The sequence below is a fragment of the Artemia franciscana genome, chromosome 6, assembly GCF_032884065.1.
Source record: "Artemia franciscana chromosome 6, ASM3288406v1, whole genome shotgun sequence".
NCBI classification, from domain to species: Eukaryota; Metazoa; Arthropoda; class Branchiopoda; order Anostraca; family Artemiidae; genus Artemia; species Artemia franciscana.
The window spans coordinates 1,742,373-1,770,098 of record NC_088868.1 but is presented as its reverse complement, the minus strand read 5'-3'; the positions used below and the strand labels follow the sequence as shown (position 1 = coordinate 1,770,098).

The 27,726-nt window shown below is 34.1% G+C and overlaps 1 protein-coding gene across 1 annotated transcript; it reads left to right on the top strand.

The window, feature by feature from the left end:
• LOC136027830 (uncharacterized) lies at positions 1-27,726 on the top strand. The gene is made up of 3 exons (XM_065705249.1): positions 1-266; positions 5,788-6,060; positions 27,433-27,726. The coding sequence occupies exons 1-3, from the start codon at positions 62-64 to the stop codon at positions 27,516-27,518; spliced, it is 564 nt and encodes a 187-aa protein (XP_065561321.1). The 5' UTR covers positions 1-61; the 3' UTR covers positions 27,519-27,726.

Sequence of the window (27,726 nt, the reverse complement as noted above, 5' to 3'; positions counted from 1 at the left end):
ATAGTGCTAAGAGATTTATATTAGTTCATATATAGAGGCAAAGTGTACAATTAGTTTAGTTATGGAGGATTTACTAGCAAACGTACCAACACAAGCCATAACAACTGTTACAACTGAGGCCGTAACGAATGATTTAACCTTCGGGAATACAACTTCTTTGGACCCCTTGGATCGTTTCTTTGGACCTATTAATCCAGATCGTCTTGATCTCTTCAACCTTTACTATCAACTTATCTCACCCTACGTTTTTACTTTCTTCTTTGTCGGTAACTTTTATTTTAATATTTTGTGAAGGTTATTATTCTTTGTATTTAAACTCGCGTGCAACGGATAATTATGTTGATGTAATGGCTATAATTCATATGTTTCACTGATTGAAAATGTTAAAGGCCATAATTATAGTGTAGTTGTATTATTTTCTTAAAGTTGGCCATATATTTAACCTAACAATTACCCTCAATATCTTATTTTAGTGAATTGTTTAGATTTTCCCCTCTTTGTCAATATACTTTTTTTTCCACTTTACTTTTCACTTCAGGTCGTTCTGATTTTACCATCCATCCTTCATGTTCTTTTTTCTTTTAACATTTCTTATTTTTGTAAACTTTTTTTCTTTACGTCTCCCTATCGTTTCTCCAAGTGACGATTATTGTGTTTTTAGAAATTGTACCCATGCGAATAATGAAACGGATAGCAAAGAAACGGTAGAACCCAGATAAAAATAAACAGTAAAAAGGTATGCTTCAGAAATTGTCAAAAAAAAGTAGAAATAAAATTAAAAGGCATTGGATTTTAAATCTAATATGGTTTTTCTTTCTCTTTCAAATCCCATTTTATGTTTAAGTTTGATATTCAAGAGAAAAATGTTATTAGAATGATGTTTATTCTTGAAAAAATTTTGTCTATCAAATATTTCTTAGAAATGTTAGAATATCATTCGTGAAGCCATCGCTTCCATTATATTATAGGCAATTTCTTCCAACATAGTGTTTATCTGCTAAAGTTCCTCATTCATGCAGGTGAGATAGTTAGTCCAAGGAAAAAAAATATGTATGAAGCCTTCTGTGCAGATGGAAAATAAAAAAAATTCCATTTAAACTGGCTGAAAAAGAAAGTTTCAAAATTATTCGCCGACCCCCCCCCCCTGCTCCCTGGTAGTGGTTGTGATCCTCTACCTTTGACTTCTTAGCTCTCTACCGGTAGGGAAGTGATTTTAATCTTTTATGCTACATATAAAAAAAAATCATGGCAGGGGCATGTTCAAACCATTTAAGTAAAAAGGTCGCTTAGGATTCACTGCAAATGCAACCACTTCAGATGCTTCCTACAACTGACTATTTTTATTCGCTTTGTTTGTTAAATATAGTTGTATATTCCTCTTTGAAAAACTGGTTTTTCTGATGTCTTCTTAAAAAAAAAAAAAATTCAATTTTTTCAAATATAATTATAAGAGATACTGCTATTGATGAAAGAATCCTTTTTAGAAAAAGCCGAACCTAATAAAAACCGTATAATACCTATTGGCAACAGATATTTAAGCCAATAATAATAGGGCCGTGACTCTCACAACCTTCTAAGGGATTTAGTATCATTTTTACTTCACTGAAACTCATTAGTATTTAAAATTGTGTGTTTTTATTGGCCATTAAATAAAAAAAGGATTTTACAACTGAAAGTTAGGAGCAACATTAAAACTCAAAATCAACAACCGTAAATGAAGGGGTTGTCATTGCCATCTTGCTCTTCACGCTAAGTTTTTTTTTCTGAGCCATTTCAATAAGCTTGTAATTCTAATTAAATCAATCAAAATAAATCTTGCTTTTCAGAAGTCGCTCTAAAGAAATTAGGACAACTGTTAAACTTTAGGGTAAAGACCAAGATATTGTAGAGGGGAGAAACCCTTTCATATACGGAATAATCTCTAGCTATTTTGAGTTTTAATGTTACTGGTCATGTTGTTCCTTAAGGTACAGTTATTGAATTTTTCAGCTATGCTGAACAAACCAGGTTTATCAAAACTTTAATCGGATGACTTTGTAAAAAAAAAACGGAGCGTAGGGGGTAGCTGCCATCAAAAAAATTGAATTTGATGATGATTCAATATACAAAAATTTATTAAGTTAAACATTACACATTAAAAATTATGATCCTGAGAAAATTTGCTCAATTTTAGAAAATGGGGAGATATAGCCCAAAAACTTCAAGTAATTTTAACGAAAATAACACCATCGGATTCAGCATATTAGAGAGCCCTACTGAAGAGGTTTCAAGCCCCTATATACAAAATGAGGAATTTTCCAATGTTTTGCCAAAAGAAAGATCACTGATGCGTGTTTTTTTTTCCAGAGGGGAGGGGTCCAATCAAAACAATTATTCCAGAAGATCGAGAGGTAGATCATTGATGCATCTATTGTTATCAACACTCTGTTTCTTAGATTTTAGGTGACTATTGAGCCTTGTCGGACCTTACTTACATCTCTTTACCAAAAACTGTTTGATAAAATAACCTAAAGAATTATTATCACAAAGGAATAACATCACAGGGCTTAAATAGACTTACAGATAAGGTCAATAATGTAGCTCTGCCCATACAAATCGTACGGCCCGAGTCTTATTTGATTATTATAAAAAATAGTGTATTTTTAATATTATGGTTTTCTTTCACAAAGACATAAAAAAGTAAAAATTATTATAACAATAATGATGAACCAAAAAACTGTTGAAAGTCAATTGGTTATATAATGAATAATGATATTAATTCTTAATAGTTTCTGTTTCCTATGATGATCCAATGTTATAGCTACAAGAAAAATATTATTTGAAATAATTTTTTTTTTAGTTAGCAAAAAATCAGTAAAGCTTTAACAGGTTTAACTAAATTACTAATTTTAATTTCTGTTGGTCTTACGTTCAATCTATTCACCAGCTCCAGGATTTTCATCTTTACTACATATTTACGAACACCCGTAAACGAAGGGATTGTCTTCCCTGCCTTGCTCTTCACGCTAATTTTTTTTTTTGTTAGCAATTTCAATAAGCTTGTAACACTAATTCTATCAATGAAAAAACTCTTTTTTTTCAGAAGTCGTCCTACAGAAATTAGGACAACTGTCAAACTTTAGCGTAAAGAGCAAGATATTTTAGAGGGGAGAAACCCCTTCATATACGGAATAATCTCTGGCTGTTTTGAGTTTTGATGTTACTTCATATTTTCAGCTGATTTTTTCATTTAATTACTGATCGTTTTTCAAAATATTCTGATACTTCAAGCCCCCTCTTCATGAATAATTCCCTCCCCTCATGGAAAACTCTTCCGTCGAAAGTTCCTCCCACGTAAATTAATCCCCTGTAAAACTCCCTCCGTACACTGCTCTCCTCACTGGAAAATAATAGACGTAAACAATTGGTCGATTTGATAACTTACAGTTCTTCCCCAAGGGACTGGGGGGTTGGGGGTCATGTCGTTCCTAAAGCCATAATTATTGAGTTATTCAGCTATGTTGAACGCAACAGGTTTCTCAAAATTTTAATCGGGATGACTTTGTAAAAAAAAAACGGAGCGTAAGGGGTAGCTGCCATCAAAAGAATTAAATTCGATGATGATTCAATATACAAAAAATCATTAATTAACATTACATATTAAAAATAACGAGCTTGAGGAAATATGCTCAATTTCTGAAAATGGGGAGATATACCCTAAAAATTTCAAGTAATTTTAACGAAGATCACACCATCAGATTCAGCATATTAGAGAGCCCTACTGAAGAGGTTTCAAGCCACTATATACGAAAATGAGGAATTTTCCAATGTTTTACCAGAAGAAATATAATTGATGGGTGTTTTTTTCCAAGGGGGGGGGGGTCCTACCAGAACAATTATTACAGAATATCGGGAGGGAGATCATTGATGCATCTATTGTTATCAAGACCCTTTTTCTTAGATTTTAGGTTACTATTGAGCCTTGTCGGTCCTTACCTATAGCTCTTTACCACAAACTGTTTGATAAAATAAACAAAAAGAATTATTATCGCAAAGGAATAATACCTCAGAGCCTATATAGGCTTACAGAAGAGATTAACAATTTACCTCTGTCCATGGGTTTCATTTGATTATTATGAAAAACAGTGTATTTTTAATTTTTTTTTTCACAAATACATAAAAAAAGAAAAATCATTATAACAATAACGATGAACCGAAAAACTGTTGAAATTCGATTGGTTTTATAATGAATAATGATATTAATTCTTGTTAATTTCTGTTTCCTATGATGATCCAATGTTATAGCTATAGGATAAGTAATATTTGAAATAAATTTTTTTTAGTTAGCAGAAATCGGTAAGGCTCTAACTTCCATAAGGCCTATGGCGTGGCACCCTTAGTCCTTTTTGTGGTTATTCCAATTAAATTTTGGTTTAACTAAATTTAATTTCTGTTGATCGTACGTTCGATCTGTTCACCCCGTCCAGTATATTCATCTTTACTTATGTTTTGACTACATATTTTCATCTGTGTTTGATTTTTTAAATATATTTTTCTTTTTTTATATTTTCACCTACCAAAGATTGAATTATGATAGGACTTTATATCTACTAGGGCCAGGATTGAATGTGGTTCTTTACTTTTGTTCTAACAGTTTCTCTGCAGAGAAATCTTCTTACCAATCAACCTGACAGGAAATACAATGTGTTGTTTCAGTGGTCTTCCCTAGCTTTGTCTCTCTGCTTGAAATTTTGAAAAAATCGAGGAGTGAGGAGGACACTTCAGTGCATATTTTAAAGGATGTAGAGGTAACGCGCTATAATTTTCAAAAAGGAAAATGGACGGCTATTGGACTTTTTTTTCCAGACATTTTGTTTGGCCCACTTGGTCAGAAGTTTAAAGATAGTTTCTCCGAAATCAACTTACTTAATTCTTGTGATTTATTTATTTTATTTTATATTCCATAATTTATTTATTACTTTTTATTGTTTTTCTATATCATAATAACTATATTACTGTATTATGTTTTATATATAGACTGTATTATATATTATAAACTAAATTTATATATTATTTACTAAATATATATTATTCATTTATTTTACTCACAATTTTTACTAAAACAATTGATTTAGTCCAATATCAGAGGATTGTAAAAGAAAAAACAAAACTCTTTAGATGATATCTGAAAAAATGCTAGGATGTTTAAAACGTCGAGGAAACTCATGGTAATTGGTTATTAGCCCTGTAGAGGTTGCCTTGTAGAGGCATAGTTTTCGATGGAAGTCAGTTAATCTATGTATTGTTTTATTTACAAAACTATAATATTTATGCTTTTGAATTTATATATCTATTTTATGATCTTTATGAAGTTAGTTTGTTCAAATTTGAGTTACAACGTGTTTAATGCTAAGCCAATGTCTGTTGGATTGCAGTTAGTTTATCACAGCTTACTCTACATTAAAAGGAAACGGGAACACAAGGAAAACCGGTTTCCTTTACAGTAAAAAGAAACCGTATAAAACCAAAAGGAACCGGAACATAAGATGAAGAAAGGCAAAAAAAAAAAACCTTTCAGGTACACATGTACTCAGGACTTTTAATACAGAGGTAAGGGTATGAAAAAGGCACAAAAAGACAAATTACATGATTAATATGGTAGATAGTTGGTAGAAATACATTATAGGGTTTAGGTGGTAGTAAAGAACCTAAGGGGCCCAATTTTGGCACCTACACGTGTTCAACCGAATCTTGATAAATTCTGTCACGATGTTAGAATGAGAAAACTTTTTATTGTAATTCTTTTAGTTGTCCCTATTTTCTGGATAAGTGCAGTTGTGGTTGGAACACCCCCATCAAAGCCGACAACCCCAAAGGGTGGCTTACCACCAGAGCCTACAAGGCCAACAACAACAGCAACGACAACAAAAACAACAACTACAACATTAACCACAGAGGCTACTACACTATTATTAAACATGACAACAGAAGCATCGCCAATAATGTCGTCTAATGCAAGCGTTTTATCCGGAATTCAATATACAACAGGAGGGAACAGACAATGGTATACCGCAGCCCCAAGTACGAAATTTAAATAATTATTTATATCTAAATTCCATTATAAATTACAACAATTAAATTTACCATAATATAAGAAGTAGTTATAATGCACATGTATTTTGTAGTATAGATCGTATATTTTATATAACACTTTAGATGTTTGCAATTAGCTAATATTCTTAATCTTTTAACTAATTATAGCACACGAAAATTGAAAAAATGTATTGTAAAATTCTTCGGAAAACATATTTAGTCAAAATCTACCTAAATTTCGGGCATCCATAAATATCCTGGACATCAGGGCCATAGGATGTCAGCTTTTAAGATGCTTTGAGAATTGGGATAAACTTGAACGTGACTTAATGTTTAACTGAGGTCGTATATTACTTACCTTCACCAAAAACGAATTTCAATTCCTCGACTTACTCATCAAGTTCCATTTTCAAATCCAATTGCCTAGTGAACTCTCAGTTTGTTTCAACATCTTCTTCAGATGCCGCTGATAGCTTTTTTGGGAATCCTATATGACCAAAAATAGCGACGAAGACCACACTAAGAGGGGTCTATCAAATACCCTGTGATTGCGGAAAATACTATGTCGGCAGGACCCATCAGAATCTAGACAAAAGGTTAAAACAGCATAAAAATGACATAGACAAGGCCTTAATTTCAAATGGTTCCAACAATTCCTTTGATTCTGCTCTAGGTTGGCATATATTTAATAATCCGTCCCACATGATACTTTTTGAAAACTCTTCACTCATTAGTAATGATTTGGGAATAAAACAGGTGGTTCGAGAATCAATTGAAATTAATCTCAAAATAAATAAAAATATTTCTTTGAACAGGGAATACTCACTAAATTCTTTATACTCAAATTTAATTAAAAATGATCTAACAAAATATTTTACTAAACCAATTTATAACAGTACTGAACCAACTACGAAAAGGCCTTTGAGACAGGCTGCTAAACAAGCAAGATTAGCTTTAAGAAATTGCATCTAATCATTTTATTCTCTTTAGTTTGAATGAGTTTATATTTCTTCATTTCATTCTTTTCGCCAGTCCTGGTTGAACTTCGCTGAAGTAAGGATGCTAGGGCTATATTTAAAAAAAAAAATTGTTTTAATAAGTGTTTTTATATTCAATTTTAATTCTCACAATTTGATGTAAGTTCTTTTATATATATATATAGTATTGTATTGTGCTGAAGACGGCCCTTGGACATAGGGCCGAAATATCTACATAAATAATTTCCATTGTCTTGAAAAAACTTTCCCTATTGTTTCTACGTTGTATTTGTTTCCTATATGACCTTTACCCCACGCCCCACGGTTGGTGGTACCTAAGGTGCCTTGAATTTTGTGGTCTATAGAAGCGTATGTTTCTTGTATTTAACCTGCAAACAACTATGCTGGGTAAAGTTTAAAACCCGTTTTGAATCTTTTATAATTCAGTTATTGACCAGTTCCGAGCTTTGTAATCTGGATTATTTTTGTTTTAATATTATGTCAAGGCCCATGAAATTCACATGATGAAGACTTAGTTCCGCTAGTAGAACGGTGCAATGCAGTTGGTGTCAGAAGTGGTTGCATCCTAAGTGCGTAGGTATTTCAATTGAGGAGAGAAAAAAAATGTGGTAAATTGTTATGTTTAAACTGCCAGTTCCCCCATTTTCTGAATAATGATCCTGAACCACCTTTTAACACAAACTTCCTTTAACCCATGGCTCTTAGCTCCACCCCCAAGTCTGTCACAAAATCAACAACCCCAAAACCATAAAAAATACAAGCTTCCCAAGTCCCCTCTTGTGCTGACTCTGTTAAGTTTGTCGAACAACTTGCTGACCTTCGAGTAAAATACAATACAACTCACAGTTAGAGAAGAATTTAAACCATGAAGCAGCCATAGAAGATTTGAAAAAACAAGTTGACGTATTATTTAATTACCAAAAATAGGGTAACGATATACTCTATGAATGTGATCTGGTAATTAAAAAAACTAAGTGAGGATATCAACTTCCATAATTCCCATCGCCTTGTTATGAAAAATGAATTTTTAACTTTACAAAACAATCGAGTGACCCTTAAATCAAAATTCACCAAATTACAAGAAGACTTAAAAAACAAGAAGCAATTACTTCTAGACTAGGAGGTCAACTGTCAAAGTTCAGTAACTCCAGCAGTAATTGCGAAATATTCTAACAGAAATTACAAATTCCTACTTGTAGTGTGGATACAGAATGAAGTCCTTTTGAGTTCGCGAATGATTCGGTGACTTCCGGTTTGTTGCATAAATTATCATGTAATAATGAAAAAAATGCTGTAAAGATTAGCAAGATTATTACAAACCATTGTCAGACGATGATACAGCTATTCTTTTTAATTGAATAAAAAAACAAAACAAGTTTTTAAACTGTAAGTAAGAAGTGACATTAAAACTTAAAACGAACAAAAATTATTCTGTATATAAAACGGGTTGACCCCTTCTCAACACCTGGCTCTTTACGCTAAAATAGCGACGAAGACCACACTGCCTTTCCATAACAAACAAATACAAACAATAACAAACAAATGCAGAAATAAAATTTATCAGAGATATTCTTTTTGGCAATGGATACCCCATTCCTTTTGTCAATTAAATAAAAAAAAAACTAGTTTTTTAACTGAAAGTAAGGAGCGACATTAAAACTTAAAACGAACAGAAATTACTCCGTATATGAAATGGATTGTCCCCTCCGCAATCCCTCGCTCTTTACGCTAAAGTTTGACTCTTTGCCACAATTCTACTTTTTAAAACAATTAAAAACTTTAGCGTAAAGAGCGAGGGATTGCGGAGGGGACAACCCATTTCATATACAGAGTAATTTCTGTTCGTTTTAAGTTTTAATGTCGCTCCTTACTTTCAGTTTAAAAAACTAGTTTTTTTTATTTAATTTCTGAACGTTTTTGAATTAATGCATGTTTGATTTTGGCTCTCCGCACATAAATCATTGAAATGAAATTAGTATATTAATTTTTTTTTGGCTAAATTAGTTTTGATCAGACGATTTTGAGAAATAAGGGGTGGGGAAGGAGGCCTAGCTGCCCTCCAATTTTTCGGTTACTTAAAAAGGCTACTAAAACTTTTAATATTCAACGAACGTTTTTATTAGTAAAAAATATACGTAACTTAAGAATTAACTTACATAACAAACTTTTATATTCTTATATTTTTATTATGTGTACGAGGGGGTTTGTACCCTCGTTAATACCTCGCTCTTTACACTAAATCGTAAATTTTGTCCCAATTCTTTAAGAATGACCCCTGAATCAAAAAGGCCGTAGAATAAACAGTTGAAATCACTAAACATATTTTAGCATAAAGAGCGAGGTATTTATCTCCTCCTAAATACCTCGCTCTTTATGCTAAAGTATTTTTAGAACCCCTCATATGCGTAATAATCTCTGTTCGTTTTAAATTTCAATGCCATTCCTTACTTTCATTTGAAAAAACGTTTTCATATATTTTTTTTCATTGTTTTTTTTATAGTAATGCTAGAAAATCCTGCGCCCTTTTCATTGAATTTTTCTTCCCCCATGACATATTCCTCAAAGGAAAGATCCTCCCACAAAGCCCTCTCCCATCAACCCCACCCCCAAACCAAAAAATCCCCATGAAAACGTATGTACACTTCCCAATAACCATTACTATATGTAAACACTGGTCAAAGTTTGTAACTTGCAGCCCCTCCTCAGGGATTGTGGGGGAGTAAGTCATTCCCAAAGACATAGTTATTATGGTTTTCGACTATGCTGTACAAAATGGCTATCTTAAAATTTTAATCTGTTGACTTTTGGAAAAACGAGCATGGGAGGGGGCCTATTTACCTTCCAATTTTTTGGTCACTTAAAAAGGGCACTAGAACTTTTCATTTCCGTTAGAATGAGCCCTCTCGCGACATTCTAGGACCACTTGGTCGATAAGATGACCCCTGGGAAAAAAACAAAAAAAAAAACAAACAAACAAATAAACACGCACCCGTGATTTGTCTTCTGGCAAAAAATACAAAATTCCACATTTTTTAGATAGGAGCTTGAAATTTTTGCTATAGAGTTCTCTGATATACCGAATGCGATAGTGTGATTTTCGTTAAGATTCTATGACTTTTAGGGGATGTTTCCCCCTTTTTTCCAAAATAGGGCAAATTTTCTCAGGCTCGTAACTTTTGATGACAAAGACTAAATTAATTGAAATTTATATATTTAGAATCAGCGTAAAAATTCGATTCTTTTGATGTATCTTTTAGCATCAAAATTCCGTTTTTTAGAGTTTCGTTTACTATTGAGCCGGGTCGCCCCTTACTACAGTTCCTTACCACGAACTGTTTGAAAAGAAAATAATTCGGTATTTCGGGGCTTCTGACATTATTACTCCTTTGCGGAAGTTAGGCTCAAAATTGAAAAAGGATTATATTTTTTCTCTGGGCCCCTTCCACCTCTTAGTTCGTTTATTTTCCCGTTAGTTTTCACCTGTTTTCGCTTTATAGTTGTGTTATCTCTTAGCAGTTCTTTCGTTAGTTGAGTTATGGCTGTGGTATATATGTTTTATCGCTCGTATAGTTGTGTTATTTTCAAATTATACTCCATAATAGAGAGGCTCCGAACACCCAGCATTGTATATTAAGCTCTTAATTTGACGTTTTTTCCTAACGTGACCAGATTCGTCCTGCGACCTTTTCATTGAATTTTTTCCCCCATGGCATATTTCTCCAAGGAAAGATCCTCCCACATAACCTCCTCCCTCAACCCTACCCCCAAAACCAAAAAAAAATCCCCCTGAAAACGTCTGTACACTTCCCAATGACCATTATTATATGTAAACACTGGTTGAAGTTTGTAACTTGCAACCCCATCCCCAGGGACTGTGGGGGAGTAAGTCATCCCCAAAAACATAGTTATTATGATTTTCGACTATGCTAAACAAAATGGATATCTCAAAATTTTGATCCGTTGACTTTGGGAAAAAAATTAGCGTGGGAGGGGGCCTAGATGCCCTCCAATTTTTTTGGTCACTTAAAAAGGGCACTAGAACTTTTCATTTACGTTAGAATGAGCCCTCTTGTGACATTCTAGGACCACTTGGTCGATACGATGACACCTGAAAAAAAACAAACAAAAAAAAACAAAAAAAAAAACAAACAAATAAACACGCACCCGTGATTGTCTTCTGGCAAAAAATGCAAAATTCCACATTTTTGTAGATAGGAGCTTGAAACTTCTACAGTAGGGTTCTCTGATACGCTGAATCTGATGGTGTCATTTTCGTTAAGATCCTACGACTCTTAGGGCGTGTTTCCCCCTATTTTCCTAAATAAGGCAAATTTTCTCAGGCTCGTAACTTTTGATGACTAAGACTAAACTTGATGAAACTTATATATTTAAAATCAGCATTAAATGCGATTCTTTTGATGTAGCTATTGATATCAAAATTCAATTTTTAGAGTTTTGGTTACTATTGAGCAGGATCGCTCCTTACTACAGTTCGTTACCACGAACTGTTTGATAAAATAATTAACCGTAGAGTAAAAAGACATTCTTGTAAAATCGAAGAAGATACTTCACAATGTGAGGCTACTGATAAGCCCTTAAATATTGTCTATCTTCCGTATATCCCAAAGATCACAACAAAAGTGAAAAATATTTGCACAAAAAATAATCTGTACGTAGTTTTTGCTAATAATTTTAAAATCATCAATTTCTTAAATTCGGGTAAAGATAAGACCCCAGTTACTCGCCAAAGAGGGGTCTATCAAATACCATGTGATTGCGGAAAATACTATGTCGGCAGGACCCATCAGAATCTAGACAAAAGGTTAAAACAGCATAAAAATGACATAGACAAGGCCTTAATTTCAAATAGTCCCAACAACTCCTTTGATTCTGCTTTAGGTTGGCATATATTTAATAATCCGTCCCACATGATACTTTTTGAAAACTCTTCACTCATTAGTAATGATTTGGGATTAAAACAGGTGGTTCGAGAATCAATCGAAATTAATCTCAAAATAAATAATAATATTTCTTTGAACAGGGACTTGGGGGAATACTCACTAAATTCTTTATACTCAAATTTAATTAAAAATGATCTAACAAAATATTTTACTAAACCGATTTATAATAGTACTGATCCAACTACGAAAAGGCCTTTGAGACAGGCTGCTAAACAAGCAAGATTATCTTTAAGAAATTGCATCTAATCATTTTATTCTCTTCATTTTGAATGAGCTTATATTCTCATTTCATTCTTTTCGCCAGTCCTGGTTAAACTTCGTTGAAGTAAGGATGCTAGGGCTATTTTTAAAAAAAGTTTTAAAAAGTGTTTTTAATTATTCAGTTTTAATCCTCACAATTTGATGTAGGTTCTTTTATATATATATATATATATATAGTTTCTCTCTTATTCTTGTATTGTGCTGAAGACGGCCCTTGGACATAGGGCCGAAATATCTACAGAAATAATTTCCACTGTCTTGAAATTTTCCCTATTGTCTCTACGTTGTATTTGTCTCTTTACGCTAAAGTTCGACTCTTTCCCTCAGCTCTACTGTTTAAAAGAGTATAAAACTTTCGCGTAAAAAGTGAGGCGTTGAGAAGGGGACAACCACTTTTAATATACGGAATAATTTCGGTTCGTTTTAAGTTTTAATGCTGCTCCTTACTTGCAGTTTAAAAAACTCGTTTTTTTTTTTATTTAATTTCTGAACTTTTCTAATTTATGCATGTATTGATTTTGGCTCACCGCACATGCATAATTAAAACGGAATTTATACATCAATATTTTTTTGGCTAAATGGCTTTCTCATATTTTCGATCGGACGATTTTGACAGAAAAAGGGGTTGGGGAGGAGGCCTAGCTGCCCTCCGATTTTGGAATGCAACTAGATTTTTCAATTTTTTAAGAACGTTTTTGTTAATAATAAACATACGTAGCTTACGAATTATATCACGAATTTCTATATTTGTGTATTTTTATTACGTATATGAGGGGGTTCGCCCCCTCGTCAAAACCTTGTTCTTTACATTAAAGCTTGTATTTTGTCCCAAAGCTTTGAGAAGGACCCCTGAATCACAAAGGCCTTAGAATAAATAGTTGAAATTACTAAAAATACTTTAGCGTAAAGAGCAAGGTATTGTGGATGAGACAAATCCCTTATATAGGTAATATTTTATGTTCGTTTTAAGTTTGAATGCTGCTCATTACTTCCAGTTGAAAAAAAATATTTTCTCATTGTTTTTTTTTTAATAATGCTAAAAAGTCATGCGCCCCCTTCATGGAAATTCTCTTCCCTTACGAAAAAATCCTCCGTGGAAAGATCCTCCGACGTAACCTACTCCCGCGACCCATCCCAACCCCAACGCAAAGAAGTCCCCCCGAAAACGTCTGTACACTTCATAATTAACAATTGCAATATGTAAACAATGGTCAAAGCTGTAATTTGCAGCCCCTCTCCTTGGGACTGGGGGGAGATAAGTCATCCCCAAAGACATATTTATTAGATTTTCAACTAAGCTGAACAGAATGGTTATCTCAAAATTTTGACCCGGTGACTTTGGGAGAAAATGCACGTGGGAGGGGGACTAGGTTCCCTTCAATTTTTTGGTCATTTAAAAAGAGCACTAGAAATTTCAATTTCCGCCAGAATCAGCCCTCTCGTGACATTCTAGGACAAATGAGTCGATACGATCACCCCTAGGAAAAAAAAAACAAAACAAATAAACACTCACCCGTGATTTGTCTTCTAGCAAAAAATACCAAATTCCACATTTTTTTTATAGAAGCTTGAAACTTCTACAGTAGGGTTCACTGATACGTTGAATCTGATGGTGTAATTTTTGTTAATATTTTATGACTTTTAGAGGATGTTTCTCCCTATTTTCTAAAATAAGACAAATTTTCTCAGACTTTTGATGGTTACTACTAAACTTGATGAAATTTATCTATTTAAAATCAGCATTAAAATTTGATTCTTTTGATGTAACTATTGGTATCAAAACTCCTTTTCTTAGAGTTTCGGTTTCTATTGAGCCGGGTCGCTCCTTTTTACAGTTCGTTAGGCTACCACGAAGTGTTTGCAAATTTTTTGAAAGAGTAGGATCAAAGGAAAGTTAATGTAAAAATATTCAGAAAAGAAAATGTGATCTGTAATCATTCTAATCGTGGTTTCTGCAATTTTCGCAAGCAATGCAAGTTTTTACATATTTCACGTCATTATATTTCGTGAATTTTTTAGTCTGATAGGTGCATTTTTAATCATGGTGACCTTTGTTCTGTTTTACCTTGTATTGATAAGTCGCGTAATTTTACTCATGTGTCATCAGGAGTGAAGGGTAGGTTTAAAACCCAACCTTTTTTAGGGTGGTGCCGAAAGTATCCACGACCCTATTCTCCGCTAGCTTGTGTTCCATTCGACTTTCAGTCTTATCCTCATGCATACCCGATGCAGAGCAATATACCCAAGGAATCCATTCCTCGAAAAAAGCTTCTGCCACGGTAATACCGCGTGTCAAGTCAACCCAACCACCAACATCACTTTACCCGGTTCAAACCATCCCCCCTCACTCAAGTTCCTCCAAAAACTCCAGTTTCCTTCGACTTCGTTCCTCTTCGTGCGTCCAAGAAGTTATCGATTGGTTCTGGACACCACCCGTTGTTTGCCGAGATAAACCCGACCCCTCACCACTCTGACACCCTCCATCGTGCTTCCCTCTCTCAGAATCATTTTGCCTTATATCCCCCCCCCCCTATAAGGAACACTCTCAATTTGGCTTCTTCCCGGATCACCAGGAAACCTCTCCCCCATCCTTTGCACTTTCTACCCCATGGCTACCCTACCAGTGCAACTCCAGTCTGAAAGTACCACCTACATGCGAAAATCATCATGTAAAAAATAATCTGCCCCAAAATTTATCCGCTCCATCCCATAGCTTGAACATTGAATCGTTTGAAAACCAGGAAACTTTAACCCCTGGCTTTCTCAATTTACCCCAAACTTTTAAAACTGAACCTGTTCCCCTCCCACATCAAAACAGGTTTAGTGGTCTATTGGTCCAGGATGGCGAGCTTGAGCCTTACGACAAACCTTCCTACAATAACTCAAATGAAAATATTACATTTTAGGTGATGTTCTCCCCACTACCAGCATTAACTTTAGTACTTACACCCCCCCCCCAAAGTTATCTCCGAATAAAGCTTTTTTGACGAAAACTGTTGTTATAGAGTTTGGTAAAAAAAAATAACGTTATCATTTCCCCCTGTTTCTCCTTACGAACACCGAGAATTTGAATTTTGTAATGTTATTTGAGTTAGAAGCAACAGCTAAATTGAACCATATTGATATAATTGCGCTTATTGAAGTGCAGACTCAAAATCCAGACCACCTTAAAATGATTGGTTTTCAAGAGTTTATAAAGCTTCGCCCGGTTGACCACCCACTGGGGAAAAAGAAGAATAAGTAATGATCAAACAGTTCGTCATAACGAACTGTAGTAAGGAGCGACCCGGCTAAATAGTGAACAAAACTCTAAAAAATGGAGTTTTGAAATCAATAGATATATCAAAAGAATCGGATTTTTATGCTGATTTAAATATAATGAAAAGAGAAATCATATGTAAGTTTCGTCAAATTTAGAATTACTCATCAAAAGTTACGAGCCTGAGAAAATTTGCCTTGTTTTGGAAAAAAGGGGAAACAACCCCTAAAAGTCAAACAATCTTAACGAAAATCACACCATCGCACTTAGCGTATCAGAGAACCCTATAGAAGTTTCAAGCTCTTATCTACAAAAATGCGTAACTTGGTATTTTTTGCCAGAAGACCGATGACGGTGCGTGTTTATTTGTTTGTTTGTTTTTTTTCCCAGGGGTGATCGGATCGACCAAGTGGTCCTAGAATGTCGTGAGAGGGCTCATTCTAACGAAAATTAAAAGCTCTAGTGGCCTTTTTTAAGTGACCAAAAAATTGGAGGGCACCTAGGCCCCCTCCCACGCTCATTTTTTCCCAAAGCCAGCGAATCAAAATTTTGAGATAGCCATTTTGTTCAGCATAGTCGAAAAACATAATAACTATGTCTTTGGGGCTCACTTACTCCTCCACAGTCCCCAGGGGAGGGAATGCAAGTTACAAACTTTGACCAGCGTTTACATACAGTAACGATTATTTGGAAGTGTACAGACCATTTCAGGATGATTTTTGGTTGGAGGGGGGTTGAGGGGAGGGGGCTACGTGGGAGGATCTTCTCTTGGAGAATTTTTTCATGGGAGAAGAGAAATTCTATGAAGGGGGAGCAGGATTTTCTAGCATTATTTAAAAAAAAACAATGAAAAAATAAATATGAAAAAGTTTTTTTCAACTGAAAGTAAGGACCAGCATTAAAAAATAAAACGAACAGGGATTATTACGCATAAGGGGAGTCCATCTCTTCCTAAATAGCTCGCTCTTTGCGCTAAAGCATTTTTAGTAATTTCAACTATTTATTCTACAGCCTTTGTGATTCAGGGGTCAATCTTAAAGAATTGGGACAAAATTAAAGTTTTTGTGTAAAGAGTGAGGTTTTAACGAGGGGGAAAACCCCCTGATATACATAATAAAACTATACGAATATAAAAGTTCGTAACATAAGTTAACTTGTAAGTAATGTATTTTTTTACTAATAAAAACGTTCATTAAAAATTAAAAATTTTAATTGCCTTTTTAAGTAACCGAGAAATTGGTGGGCAACTAGGCCTCCTCTCCCACTCCTTTTCTCAAAATCATCTGATCAAAACCAAAAGAAAGCCAACTAGCAAACAAAAAAAATTAATACGCAAATTTCGTTTAATTATTCGTTTGCGGAGAGCCAAACTCAAAACATGCATTAATTCAAAAACGTTCAGAAATTAAATTAAAAAAATAAGTTTTTTTTTAACTGAAAGTAAGGAGCGACATTAAAAATAAAACGAACAGAAATTACTCCGTGTATGAAAGGGACTATTCCTCCCTCAACGTCCCGCTCTTTACGCTAAAGTTATTTACTGCTTAATAAAGTAGAATTGAGAGAAAGAGTAAATCTTTAACGAAAGAGGGGGACGCTGAGGGAGGAACAGCCCCTTTCATACACGGAGTAATTTCTGTTCGTTTTAAAGTTTAATGTCACTCCTTACTTTCAGTTAAAAAAAAACTTGTCTTTTTTATTTAATTTTCACAAAGGATTGCCTCTCTCCTACTCTTATCCATGTGCCCGGTCTAGGCGATAGCAAAAAAATTATATTGATATCTACTAATCCCAAATGCCTGCCACGGCCTTACACTAACTTAATCATTTGCTCATTTTATTATTCACCCAGACAGAATGCTTATTCTCGTCGTAGTTTTCATGACAGGCCACACGCAAGTCTTGACTTTGGGAATATAAAGTACCCAAATGCCGGCATTTTTATTGCAGGTCACTCAAACGAACTAAACTTAATTATCTGTGCAAAGATGAGAAGAAAATTGTTGATTTCCCTACTACAAAAGGTGGAACCAGCTTGGATGTTAGTTGCACAAACCTTAAAACCTTTTACAATACTCCAACTACCCTTCCCCCTCGGTGTTAAACATCATTTCATGCTACAATTGAAACCACTGCTAGTTTTTAAAAAAAATTACTCGGTCTCCAAAGTTTCGTACCGGCCAATAACAAGTCAAGGTCTTTTCGACTTTGAATCTTGGATTACATCTGAGAGTTGGGATGATGTTGTGTCGTGTGTAAATCGTAATTCAAAGGTTAGTTTCCCTCAGACATCCAATTGCATTGCTAAAATGGTCATGGTCACAAACTGACATCCCTCCTCCACTACCCTCAACAAATTTCTCTTACAAAGCCAACTCTTTTTCTGATTTTTAATGGCCAAGTCGTCCTCTGGTGATAGAGCTACTGGATAATTTACGTTTGGCAGCCGTGAGACTGACGTATTTTGTGTTTTAACATGTGCAACCATGGAATCCTCCCCACCCAATGTTTCAACTAACTTTATCAATTGCATTGTAATACTCCAGTCTCTTTGGCATGGGCGTAAGAGACTGCAATGGCTTCATGTTCACTGACAAGAATTAAATTTGATGGATCGTAAACATCTATGAGTTTGGCTTGCAGTCTAAGGCGACCTTGTTTCATGACTCTTAAATTGTCTCATATTATGCTTTAACTTTGTTTCTCTGCAAAATATAGAAAGAAAGCTTGGACAATAAGAGCCAGCATTCCTTCAACTTGATTTTACCTCACCCAGAAGACGACCAATATCTGTAATTTGATTAAAATGTCGAATTGAATCAGGTTGTGTAGCAGGTGTTTATAGAAGCCTTACCCCGTGCTTTACATATTCAATGTACGTAGCCATCACTGGATATATCCTACCCTGTTTACTACTGCCCTCGCCCTCCTCAAACCGTGTATCATATTGGTAAAACAAAATTTTAGATATTAATTAGCCCACTCAAAGTTTCTATTGCCGTAAGTGATACCGACTATTCAATATTTAAACAATTGAAATGTACTTTAGGAAAGTCTGACCCCTCCCCACCCCCATTAGCTGACAATTTGTCCAACTTTGTCATAATGACACCATCTACTGCGTGGGGTCTGTGAATCTCCATTAGGAATACATATTTGAAACATTGAAGCCCAAAACCGAAAGATTTTTGTTTTACACCTTTACACCCCTTTAGATCTGACTTAAAACTTAAAACAATTAAAATATTTCATTTAAAACAGCCTTCTTTCCCACCCCACCACCTCTTAAAATATTTTTTTAATTAAAAAAAATCTACATTTAAATTTTCAATAAATAAAACCACTGCCCCCAACCCCCCTCTCATTAAATTTATTTAGTTTTGTCACTCTGTCTACCCAGTCCGTAAATACACCCTCAAAATTCTGCAAGTGCAGATAAAGTGTTAGAATTTCTATTTGCACATAGTGCGAATTAACAACAGCCGAGTTTTCATTAAAAAAAAAAAAAAATTTGTGAGATGGATACTTATTTGCTATCTTTTGCACCCCATTCTTGAATTTGCCATTCAAGAAGCTCTAGAATCTTGCTTAAAAGCAGTGTACTATGTTTGTTAGATCTGTGATTATATCTTCCACTATCAAGGTATTAAATGGATCCCCAAATGCGGTCCTATAAACATATATATTGTGCAAGGCAGAGTCTGGCAAAAAACTCTGGTAATACAGTGGGTGTTGCAGGAGTTACCTCTACTACACCTCTACCAATCTAAGCTACTTCAACATTACCGTCTATAAGAGGGTTGGATCGCGGAGTTATATTACCAAGTTTGCTCAGCATATTTTCGTGAGTACTCGGACTGAGACGGTCAGCCCAAGAAAAATCATACTCTGATGCACTTTGCTGTTCAAATGCACTTGGCTGAGATTGGGTAACGTCTATTGAAATATTAGGGGAAATTAAATTCGCCTCTCCAAAGTATTCTTTCAAAAACTTATCAATTCACTCCCGATCCTCGTTATCATCAGAATGTAAGTCACTATGTTGATTTTCATTAAATAAATTATCAGCTTTACCTCTCCAAACCAATCTTTTACTAGTTTATCATACCATTCTAATTTGCTGTTATCAGATATGATGATTGTCATGAAATTCCACTGGTGGTGACAATATAAGTATCTCCATACCCTCAAAGAGGTTGCACGATCCCTCAGTTGGTGGTGACGATACAGTTAGGTTAACCTAGAATAATACTAATAGAATTTTTTTCTTTTGAAATTATTTTTTCTGTTTTTTCTGCTTTAATAAACTTGATAAAAGGACTAGTATCAAATTATATTTTCATATAATTTAAAATATACCTATAATAACTAAAAAGATGTAAACATATGCAGACACATGCAACGTCTCATTTTTAATGGACGGCTATATGTATTAAAATACCTACGTCGACCCTGGGGGTGACGTAGGTGCAGTCTAAAGCTGTGTCATATTTTGTTGTTGGGTAATTAAATAACTGTTTTAAACCTAATATTGCTTCCAAAGACTATAGCGACAGTTCATTAATTTGACCAAGTGGGGAAAATTCCCTCAGAAGGGTATTTACCTTGTACATAATCAGCACTTAATTGAAGTTTTTCCCAGAAATCTTTTCAAAAAGCTTTTACTGATAAATAAAAAAAAGTAGAGAGCAATACTATCATAATGGGAAGTAGGGCATTTGGGCTTAATGCACACCCAAATAATTTCGGACCTTTCCCGAAAACTTTCACTGATGAATAATAAAATAAGCGTAAATAGCAATGCTATTGTCATAGGAAGTAAGGAGATGATTTCCTGGACGGTTATATTGACTGGACGGTTATATGTGTTAAATGTATTAAAATACCTACGTCATCCTTATGGATGACGTAGGTATGCTGTGATACCCTTCTACCGACGTAGGTATGGGAGTGACATTATTAACACATACATATACACAAGCAATATTTCTTTATTTTGTGGACGGTTAGATATATTAAGATATATATTAGATATATATAAGATACTAGCTGTTGGGGTGGCGCTTCGCGCCACCCCAACACCTAGTTGGTGGGGGCGCTTCGCGCCCCCCCAAGCCCCCCCGCGCTCGTAAGTCGTTACGTGCCATATTAGTTACGCGCCATTGTAGTTGTCTCCCTATGTCCAAGCTGTGAATATAGATATATATATATATATATATATATATATATATATATATATATATATATATATATATATATATATATATATATATATATATATATATATATATACACATATATATATATATATATACATACATATATATATATATATATATATATATATATATATATATATATATATATATATATATATATATGTTTTTAACTACGTAAAACTTGCGAATATACAACATTCTTTCCTGTCCAATTGTCTGTGCATATAAATAGATTGTCAGGTTTACCGACTCTTGAACATGCAACATATAATGGTCCCTGGGAAAACAATCCGTATTCAGATCTATACCTCATGATTCTAATGATTGCTCTTGAGCTTTGTTGATGGTGATTGCTAATCGACGATTTCCTGTGTCGCCGTCGTCATTTATATATCCCCCTGTGCCCCCCGGCGTCCCCGTTGTATTTGTGTCCCTGTGTCCCCGGTGTCCCGGTCATCATTTGTGTCCCGGTGTCCCGGTCTGTATATACATTTGTTTTTGAATTGGTCTTTTTTTTAGGTTTTAGTTTTTTACCTTTTTTTTAGTTTTTTTAGTTATACCTCATGATTCTAATGATTGCCTTTGAGCTTTGTTGATGGTGATTGCTAATCGAACATTCCCTGTGTCCCCGTCGTCATTTATATATCCCCCTGTGCCCCCGGCGTCCCCGTTGTAGTTGTGTCCCTGTTTCCTGGTCGTCATTTGTATCCCGGTGTCCCGGTTTGTATAGGCTATACATTCGTTTTTGAAATGGTATATGATGAAATAAATTTTTGTATTTTTCCCCTTTTTTTCTTTTTTTTTTTTTTTTTGGTTCTTACTTTTTTTTAGTTTTTTTAGTTTTTTTTCTTTTTTCTTTTTATTTTTTTTATTTTATTTTTTTTTAGTTTTGTTTTTCTCCTTTATTTGTCATTTTTTTTCCTTTTTTTCTTTTTTTTCTTTTTTAGTTTTTTTATTAGTTTTTAGTTTTTTTTTCTTTTTAGTTTTTTTGTAGTTTTTACCTTTTTTTAGTTTTTTTTAGCTTTTTTTACTTATGTCCTGGTCGTCATTTATACTCCCTGTGTCCCGGTCGTCATTTGTGTCCCGGTGCTTTGTTGATGGTGATTGCTAATCGAACATTCCTTGTGTCCCGGTCGCTTTCTCTTTGAGTGTCCCGCGTCATTTATATTCTCTATGTGCCGGTGTCCCGGTCGTCATTTGTGTCCCGATGTCCCGGTCTGTAATTTCGTCAGTCGAAAACATGACGTCAGTCAACACAGAAACATGACGTCACCTGATCCACAGACAGACAGACAGACAACTTATTTTTATATATATAGATATATTATAAGATATATTTTGTGGACGGTTAGATATATTAAGTTGCCCTGGGGGCAACTTAAATATGCTGTGACACCCTTCTACCAACGTAGCTATGGGAGTAATCCTATTAACACATACACGCAAAATAATTTTTCTGGACGGTCAGATGTATTAAGACCTTCGGGAGACTTAGGTATCTTGTGACACTCTTCTACTAACGTGGGTATGTGGGAGGTTCTATTAACACACAAACATACATGGAACAGTTTTTTTCTGGACGGTCAGATGTATTAAGACCTTCGGGAGACGCAGGTACCTTGTGACACTCTTCTACTCGTAGATGTTTCAGTAGTGTATATGACCCAGACTTCGATTTTAGGGTATAGCACATAAACATACATGGAACAGTTTTTTTTCTGGACGGTCAGATGTATTAAGACCTTCGGGAGACGCAGGTATCTTGTGACACTCTTCTACTAACGTAGGTATGTGGGAGGTTCTATTAACACATAAACATACATGGAACAGTTTTTTCTGGACGGTCAGATGTATTAAGACCTTCGGGAGACGCAGGTATCTTGTGACACTCTTCTACTAACGTAGGTATGTGGGAGGTTCTATTAACGCATAAACATATATGGAACAGTTTGTATGGACGGTCAGATGTATAAAGACCTTCGGGAGACACAGGTATCTTGTGACACTCTTCTACCAACGTAGGTATGTGGGAGGTTCTATTAACACATAAACATACATGGAAAAGTTTTTTTCTGGACGGTCAGATGTATTAAGACCTTCGGGAGACGCAGGTATCTTGTGACACTCTTCTACTAACGTAGGTATGTGGGAGGTTCTATTAACACATAAACATACATGGAACAGTTTTTTCTGGACGGTCAGATGTATTAAGACCTTCGGGAGACGCAGGTATCTTGTGACACTCTTCTACTAACGTAGGTATGTGGGAGGTTCTATTAACGCATAAACATATATGGAACAGTTTGTATGGACGGTCAGATGTATAAAGACCTTCGGGAGACACAGGTATCTTGTGACACTCTTCTACCAACGTAGGTATGTGGGAGGTTCTATTAACACATAAACATACATGGAAAAGTTTTTTTCTGGACGGCTAGATGTATTAAAACCCCCTAGAGGGTAATATATGTATTCTGTGACACCCTTCTACCAATGTAGGTATGAGTACGACGATTTCAATCAATGTATCAAGAATACAATTTCATTCATCAACTTAGGTATGAAGTTGAACACACATATCGATGAAGTAACCATATTGCAATGGTCTTTGTTTATCTAATTATTTTGATTTCAAAGCAATATATAACCGAAGATTTAGGAATATTAATTGTCAATGTTTAGTAAAATAAAAAATTTTGGTAAGCCGCATTACTTGAAATAGGGGATGTGAATTTTATTCGTGTATGAAGCGAAGGACGGACGTGAGTAAACCACATCCTACTCTTTAAAATTACATGTTCGAACAAGGAACGTTTGAAAGGTTTTCACTAATCTTACTTCCATAAATAAAAAATTATCTAATCTTTAAGGAACAGATATCAGTATATGTCAAATAAACTGACAATCCATGGTCATTTTTTGTTATTGTTGTTTTTCTTAGTAAAGCACAAATTGTGTTCTAGTCTTAAGAAGGAATGGGGTTATCAGCCCTACTCATATTAATATTTGCTCATTTTCAGTTTGACTCTGCTATTTATTGTAATTTCTGTTTATTTTCATTTTCATTTATTTATGTATATATTGCTTTGCGGTATTTTTACGCTTGGAAGACTGTTTGACCTAATTTTGGCTCATTCTCGGCTTAATGGAGCTCTTTATGTTTCTTTGAAAAACTTCTTTTTCAGAAATTTTTTTAAAGTAATCAATTGAAAAAATCGTTTGCTAACCTTTTCAGGAAAGTAGAAATGGTATTACCGAAAAGTTTTTCTTGTAAAGCAGTGACTATTTAATAAGCATAAGGGTGTAGAATCTATAATGTCCCAGGTTTTATTTGTGAGCAATTTACAAATGCCAAACATTGATTCACTTGTTATTGGTCAACTCGTAGATGTTTCAGTAGTGTATATGACCCAGACTTCGATTTTAGGTTATAGCTCAAGTGTAAAGCGGTAACTTTTGTCCAACTAGGGGGCATGGTGACGGTGTCCTGTAGAATTGGAGCATGTTAGTAGCTATGCCGTCTAAAGCCGTTTCATCTTTTGTTGTTGGGCAATTAAATAACTGTTTTAAGCCTAATATTGCTTCCTAAGACTCTAGTGATAGTTCGTTAATTTGACCACGTGGGAAAATACCACCCAAGGGGTATTAAACCTCTACATAGTCATCACTCATTTGAATTTTCTCCTAGAAAGCTTTTCTGATGAATAATAAAACAAAACATAAAGGTAGAGAGCAATACTATCATGATGGGAAGCAAGGCGTTTAGGCTTTATATACACCCAAAGAATCTCGGAGCTTTTGGGAAAACTTTTCTGATGAGTAATAATTCACTGTTGCTTCTAATTCTGAATGCCTTTTACCTTTTAACAACCTATTTCTCTGTTCTCGCTGTCTCCCTTTTTCTGATGTTTGCTTTAGCACGTCTGCTTACAGCAGAGTTCTTTGTTCTTTACTTCTATTTTTGATACAGTATTATTTTCGCTGTTGCTTATCTTCTGCCAGCCTATTTATTAGTTTTCATTTCCATTTTGGATTTGTTTTTATCTTCTTTCTCGAATATCTTGTAACCACATAGTTTTTATTCTTCTCTTTAATTTTTGACTTGTTGTAATTCTCACCACCGCTTGTCTTTTCATCGCAATATTTCTTTGTTATTCAATTTTGTTTATCATTAATTAAAAAATTTTTCAATTCCGTTGGCCTTAGCTGCTTATATTGGTCTTGTCAAATTTGTTGGTTGAGGTTGTTTATTTTCATCTTTTGTGAAGTTACGTCACTCAGGTATTACATTTCTCAGGTATTATGAAACTGCTGAAAACACTTTTTGTAAATGGATTTATTACACTTTGTATTTTAGACTTAGTTATGTTTCTTTTTTGCACTTCTATTCTGTATAATTTTGCACTTCTGAATCTGAAATGACCTTTTTTTGTGCTTAAAATATCCTCTCATATAACTGTTTTGTCCCAAATCAAGGAGCTTATCGATTTTTCTCAATTTTGTGGTTTATCTAGACCGTTTTCAAAGCCATTAAATTACTGTATGTCAATTTTTTTTATTGCACTCAAAGCCTGACGGCTTCACCACCAGGCTTTGGTAATCGGAACCTGGCATACTTGTATATTTTGTTTAAACTATGTAGCCAATTTAGAGAAAAATAAACACATACATACACTATTATTGCTCGTTTAATCAATTAAATAAACATGTATTCTTAAAAATATTTTTCAGTGGCAGGAGCATTATATGTTCGTCTTTCATTTTCAGGTGGTAGAAACATTTTAGCTAATTTTCATTGAACATTAGAAAAAGCCACGCATACCGTAATTAGAACTCAAGCAATGGCAACTTCTTTTTGTATTTTTTCCCTAGTAGTTCTATTTGCCTTAATTATTCTGTCACATAATTCAGTAACAATAAGTCAGGTTCTATTACACGTCCCTTCTGAAATACTTAAGTTATTCATAATCATAATCTGCAGTATTAATGGAATAAAGGAAATCACGAGTGAAGTCAGTTCCTCCTGTATTCCTCTTGTATTTATATTACTAGCTCGTTTGTTGAGCGAAGCTAAAATCATTACATAAGAATTTTGACTTGTCAGACATTTTCAAATACTCCCTTAATTAAATTACAGTTGGAAATCATATATTCCGGTAATTCGATTTAACATAAGTCAATTTCGCGAAGATTTTTGTTTCCCAGTTGCAGGATGTACTTTGAAAATTCTTCCTCTTTATGATCATCATGCATTTTTTTCAAGAGAAAAGCCTTTGAGATACTTTCGAAGATGACTTTTTTCATTGACAAATCAAGTGTTTCAATACGGTTGCTTCGGAGTTGAACAAGTAACTACTGACGAAGATCACCCCTAGCTACTAGAACTTTTCCTAAAAATGGCAAGCTTAAATTTGCAATAGAAATATCTACATTAAAATTAGGCATAAAGATCATTTTATTCTTAAGCTTCAAGTCAGAATGTACCAAATCATCAATTTCAGTTGATTAAATAAATTCTGGAATGAATTCAATTCTGTCTTCCTGTTATCCTTTACAGAAAGTAAAATACTACGTTCTTTATTACATTGTAAGTTCAGACATATCTAAATTACACAATAGTGTAACTCATATATATATAATTCTTAAATTTAGAGCTTGTTCACCTCAGAGATTTTTTTTTCTGGAAAAAGGTATTTAAACATTTTAATATAATCTGAGACTGAAAGGCCTATCAAAGAGTTAACAAAAAAGACGAGCATAATCTACATAAATAAACTTATCTTGGGCTGTTCGTATAAAACAGAGGTTTAAGACCAAATTACTACAAATATGAAGAAAGATGATATTTTCTCTTATTATGAACCTGGCCCAACCATTTTTTTCAAATCTATCTGGGTAAAATTCCCCTCCTTAGCTTTGATAAAACTGGCATCTGAATAATCTTTGGCTCCACCAGTTTATGATGTATCGAAAAGAAATAACGATACGTTATGGGTTGAATACCTTTGTAGTGTATATTTTAATTTATTATGTCCATAGTAAGAGGAACCTCAGCCAATGCAAAACATATATACGACAAATCTAGCACTAATATTTTATTTAAGTACTTTATTTTGATTTCAAGAAAAGTGTGGCCAACAAATTAGATTAGTATGATATTAAACTAAGTACCTCTTGTCCTTAGCGAGGAATATTTTTCTAGTGCAAAAGACGTGTGTCATGATATTCGTTTACTTTTTTCTAGCTTTAAAAATTGTAACTCTTTTAAATTAGATGTTGTTTTGCCATATTGTTCCAGTTTTGATTTCATATATTTTTACTTTTTGTTTTCCACGTTGATGGTTTCTATCGCTGGTTTTATTCGGTTTTTCTTTATTTAATTTTTCATTTTAGCATTTGTGAATGGGTTTTCTTGCAACTTTTTCTTATGGTAGAGAAGAATAGAAACAGTTGCTGTTTCATACTGTCCTTGTTTGACAATTTTATTTTCTTATATCTTTGTTTTTAGTGTCTGAAAAAAACAATAATACATTTTCTTTCATAATACAGCTTTTTTTTCATACTTTCGGGACGCAACATCTCGATCCGTAACAAGTTGGAGTTAGTCTTACTGATATTGATTATATTAGAAAAAACTAATGTCTCCCATTTTATATTTTCAGGTGTAGTCCAGCCTCATTATTCATGGACTAATCAGTATAGAATTCCACAGTACCTCTATAGGAACTATCAAAAGTATCACCATTAGTGCCAGGTTAGACTTCAAGTCCAAGATTTCTCTATTAAAAAAGTGCTATTTATTATTTTATTATTATATTTATTATATTATATTATAATATATTTATTATATTTACTATTTATTATATTTATTATATTTTATTATATTTATTATATTTACTATTTATTATATTTATTATTTTATATGAGAAAATTAAATAAAACTCGAAAGATTTAGA

Bases quoted from the DNA above. Each gene is read 5' to 3' on its own strand.
- LOC136027830 (XM_065705249.1), top strand. From the start codon at position 62: ATGGAGGATTTACTAGCAAACGTACCAACACAAGCCATAACAACTGTT. The intron at 267-5,787 runs GTAACTTTTATT...TAATTCTTTTAG, and splicing joins TTTTACTTTCTTCTTTGTCG to TTGTCCCTATTTTCTGGATA. The intron at 6,061-27,432 runs GTACGAAATTTA...TTATATTTTCAG, and splicing joins ATGGTATACCGCAGCCCCAA to GTGTAGTCCAGCCTCATTAT.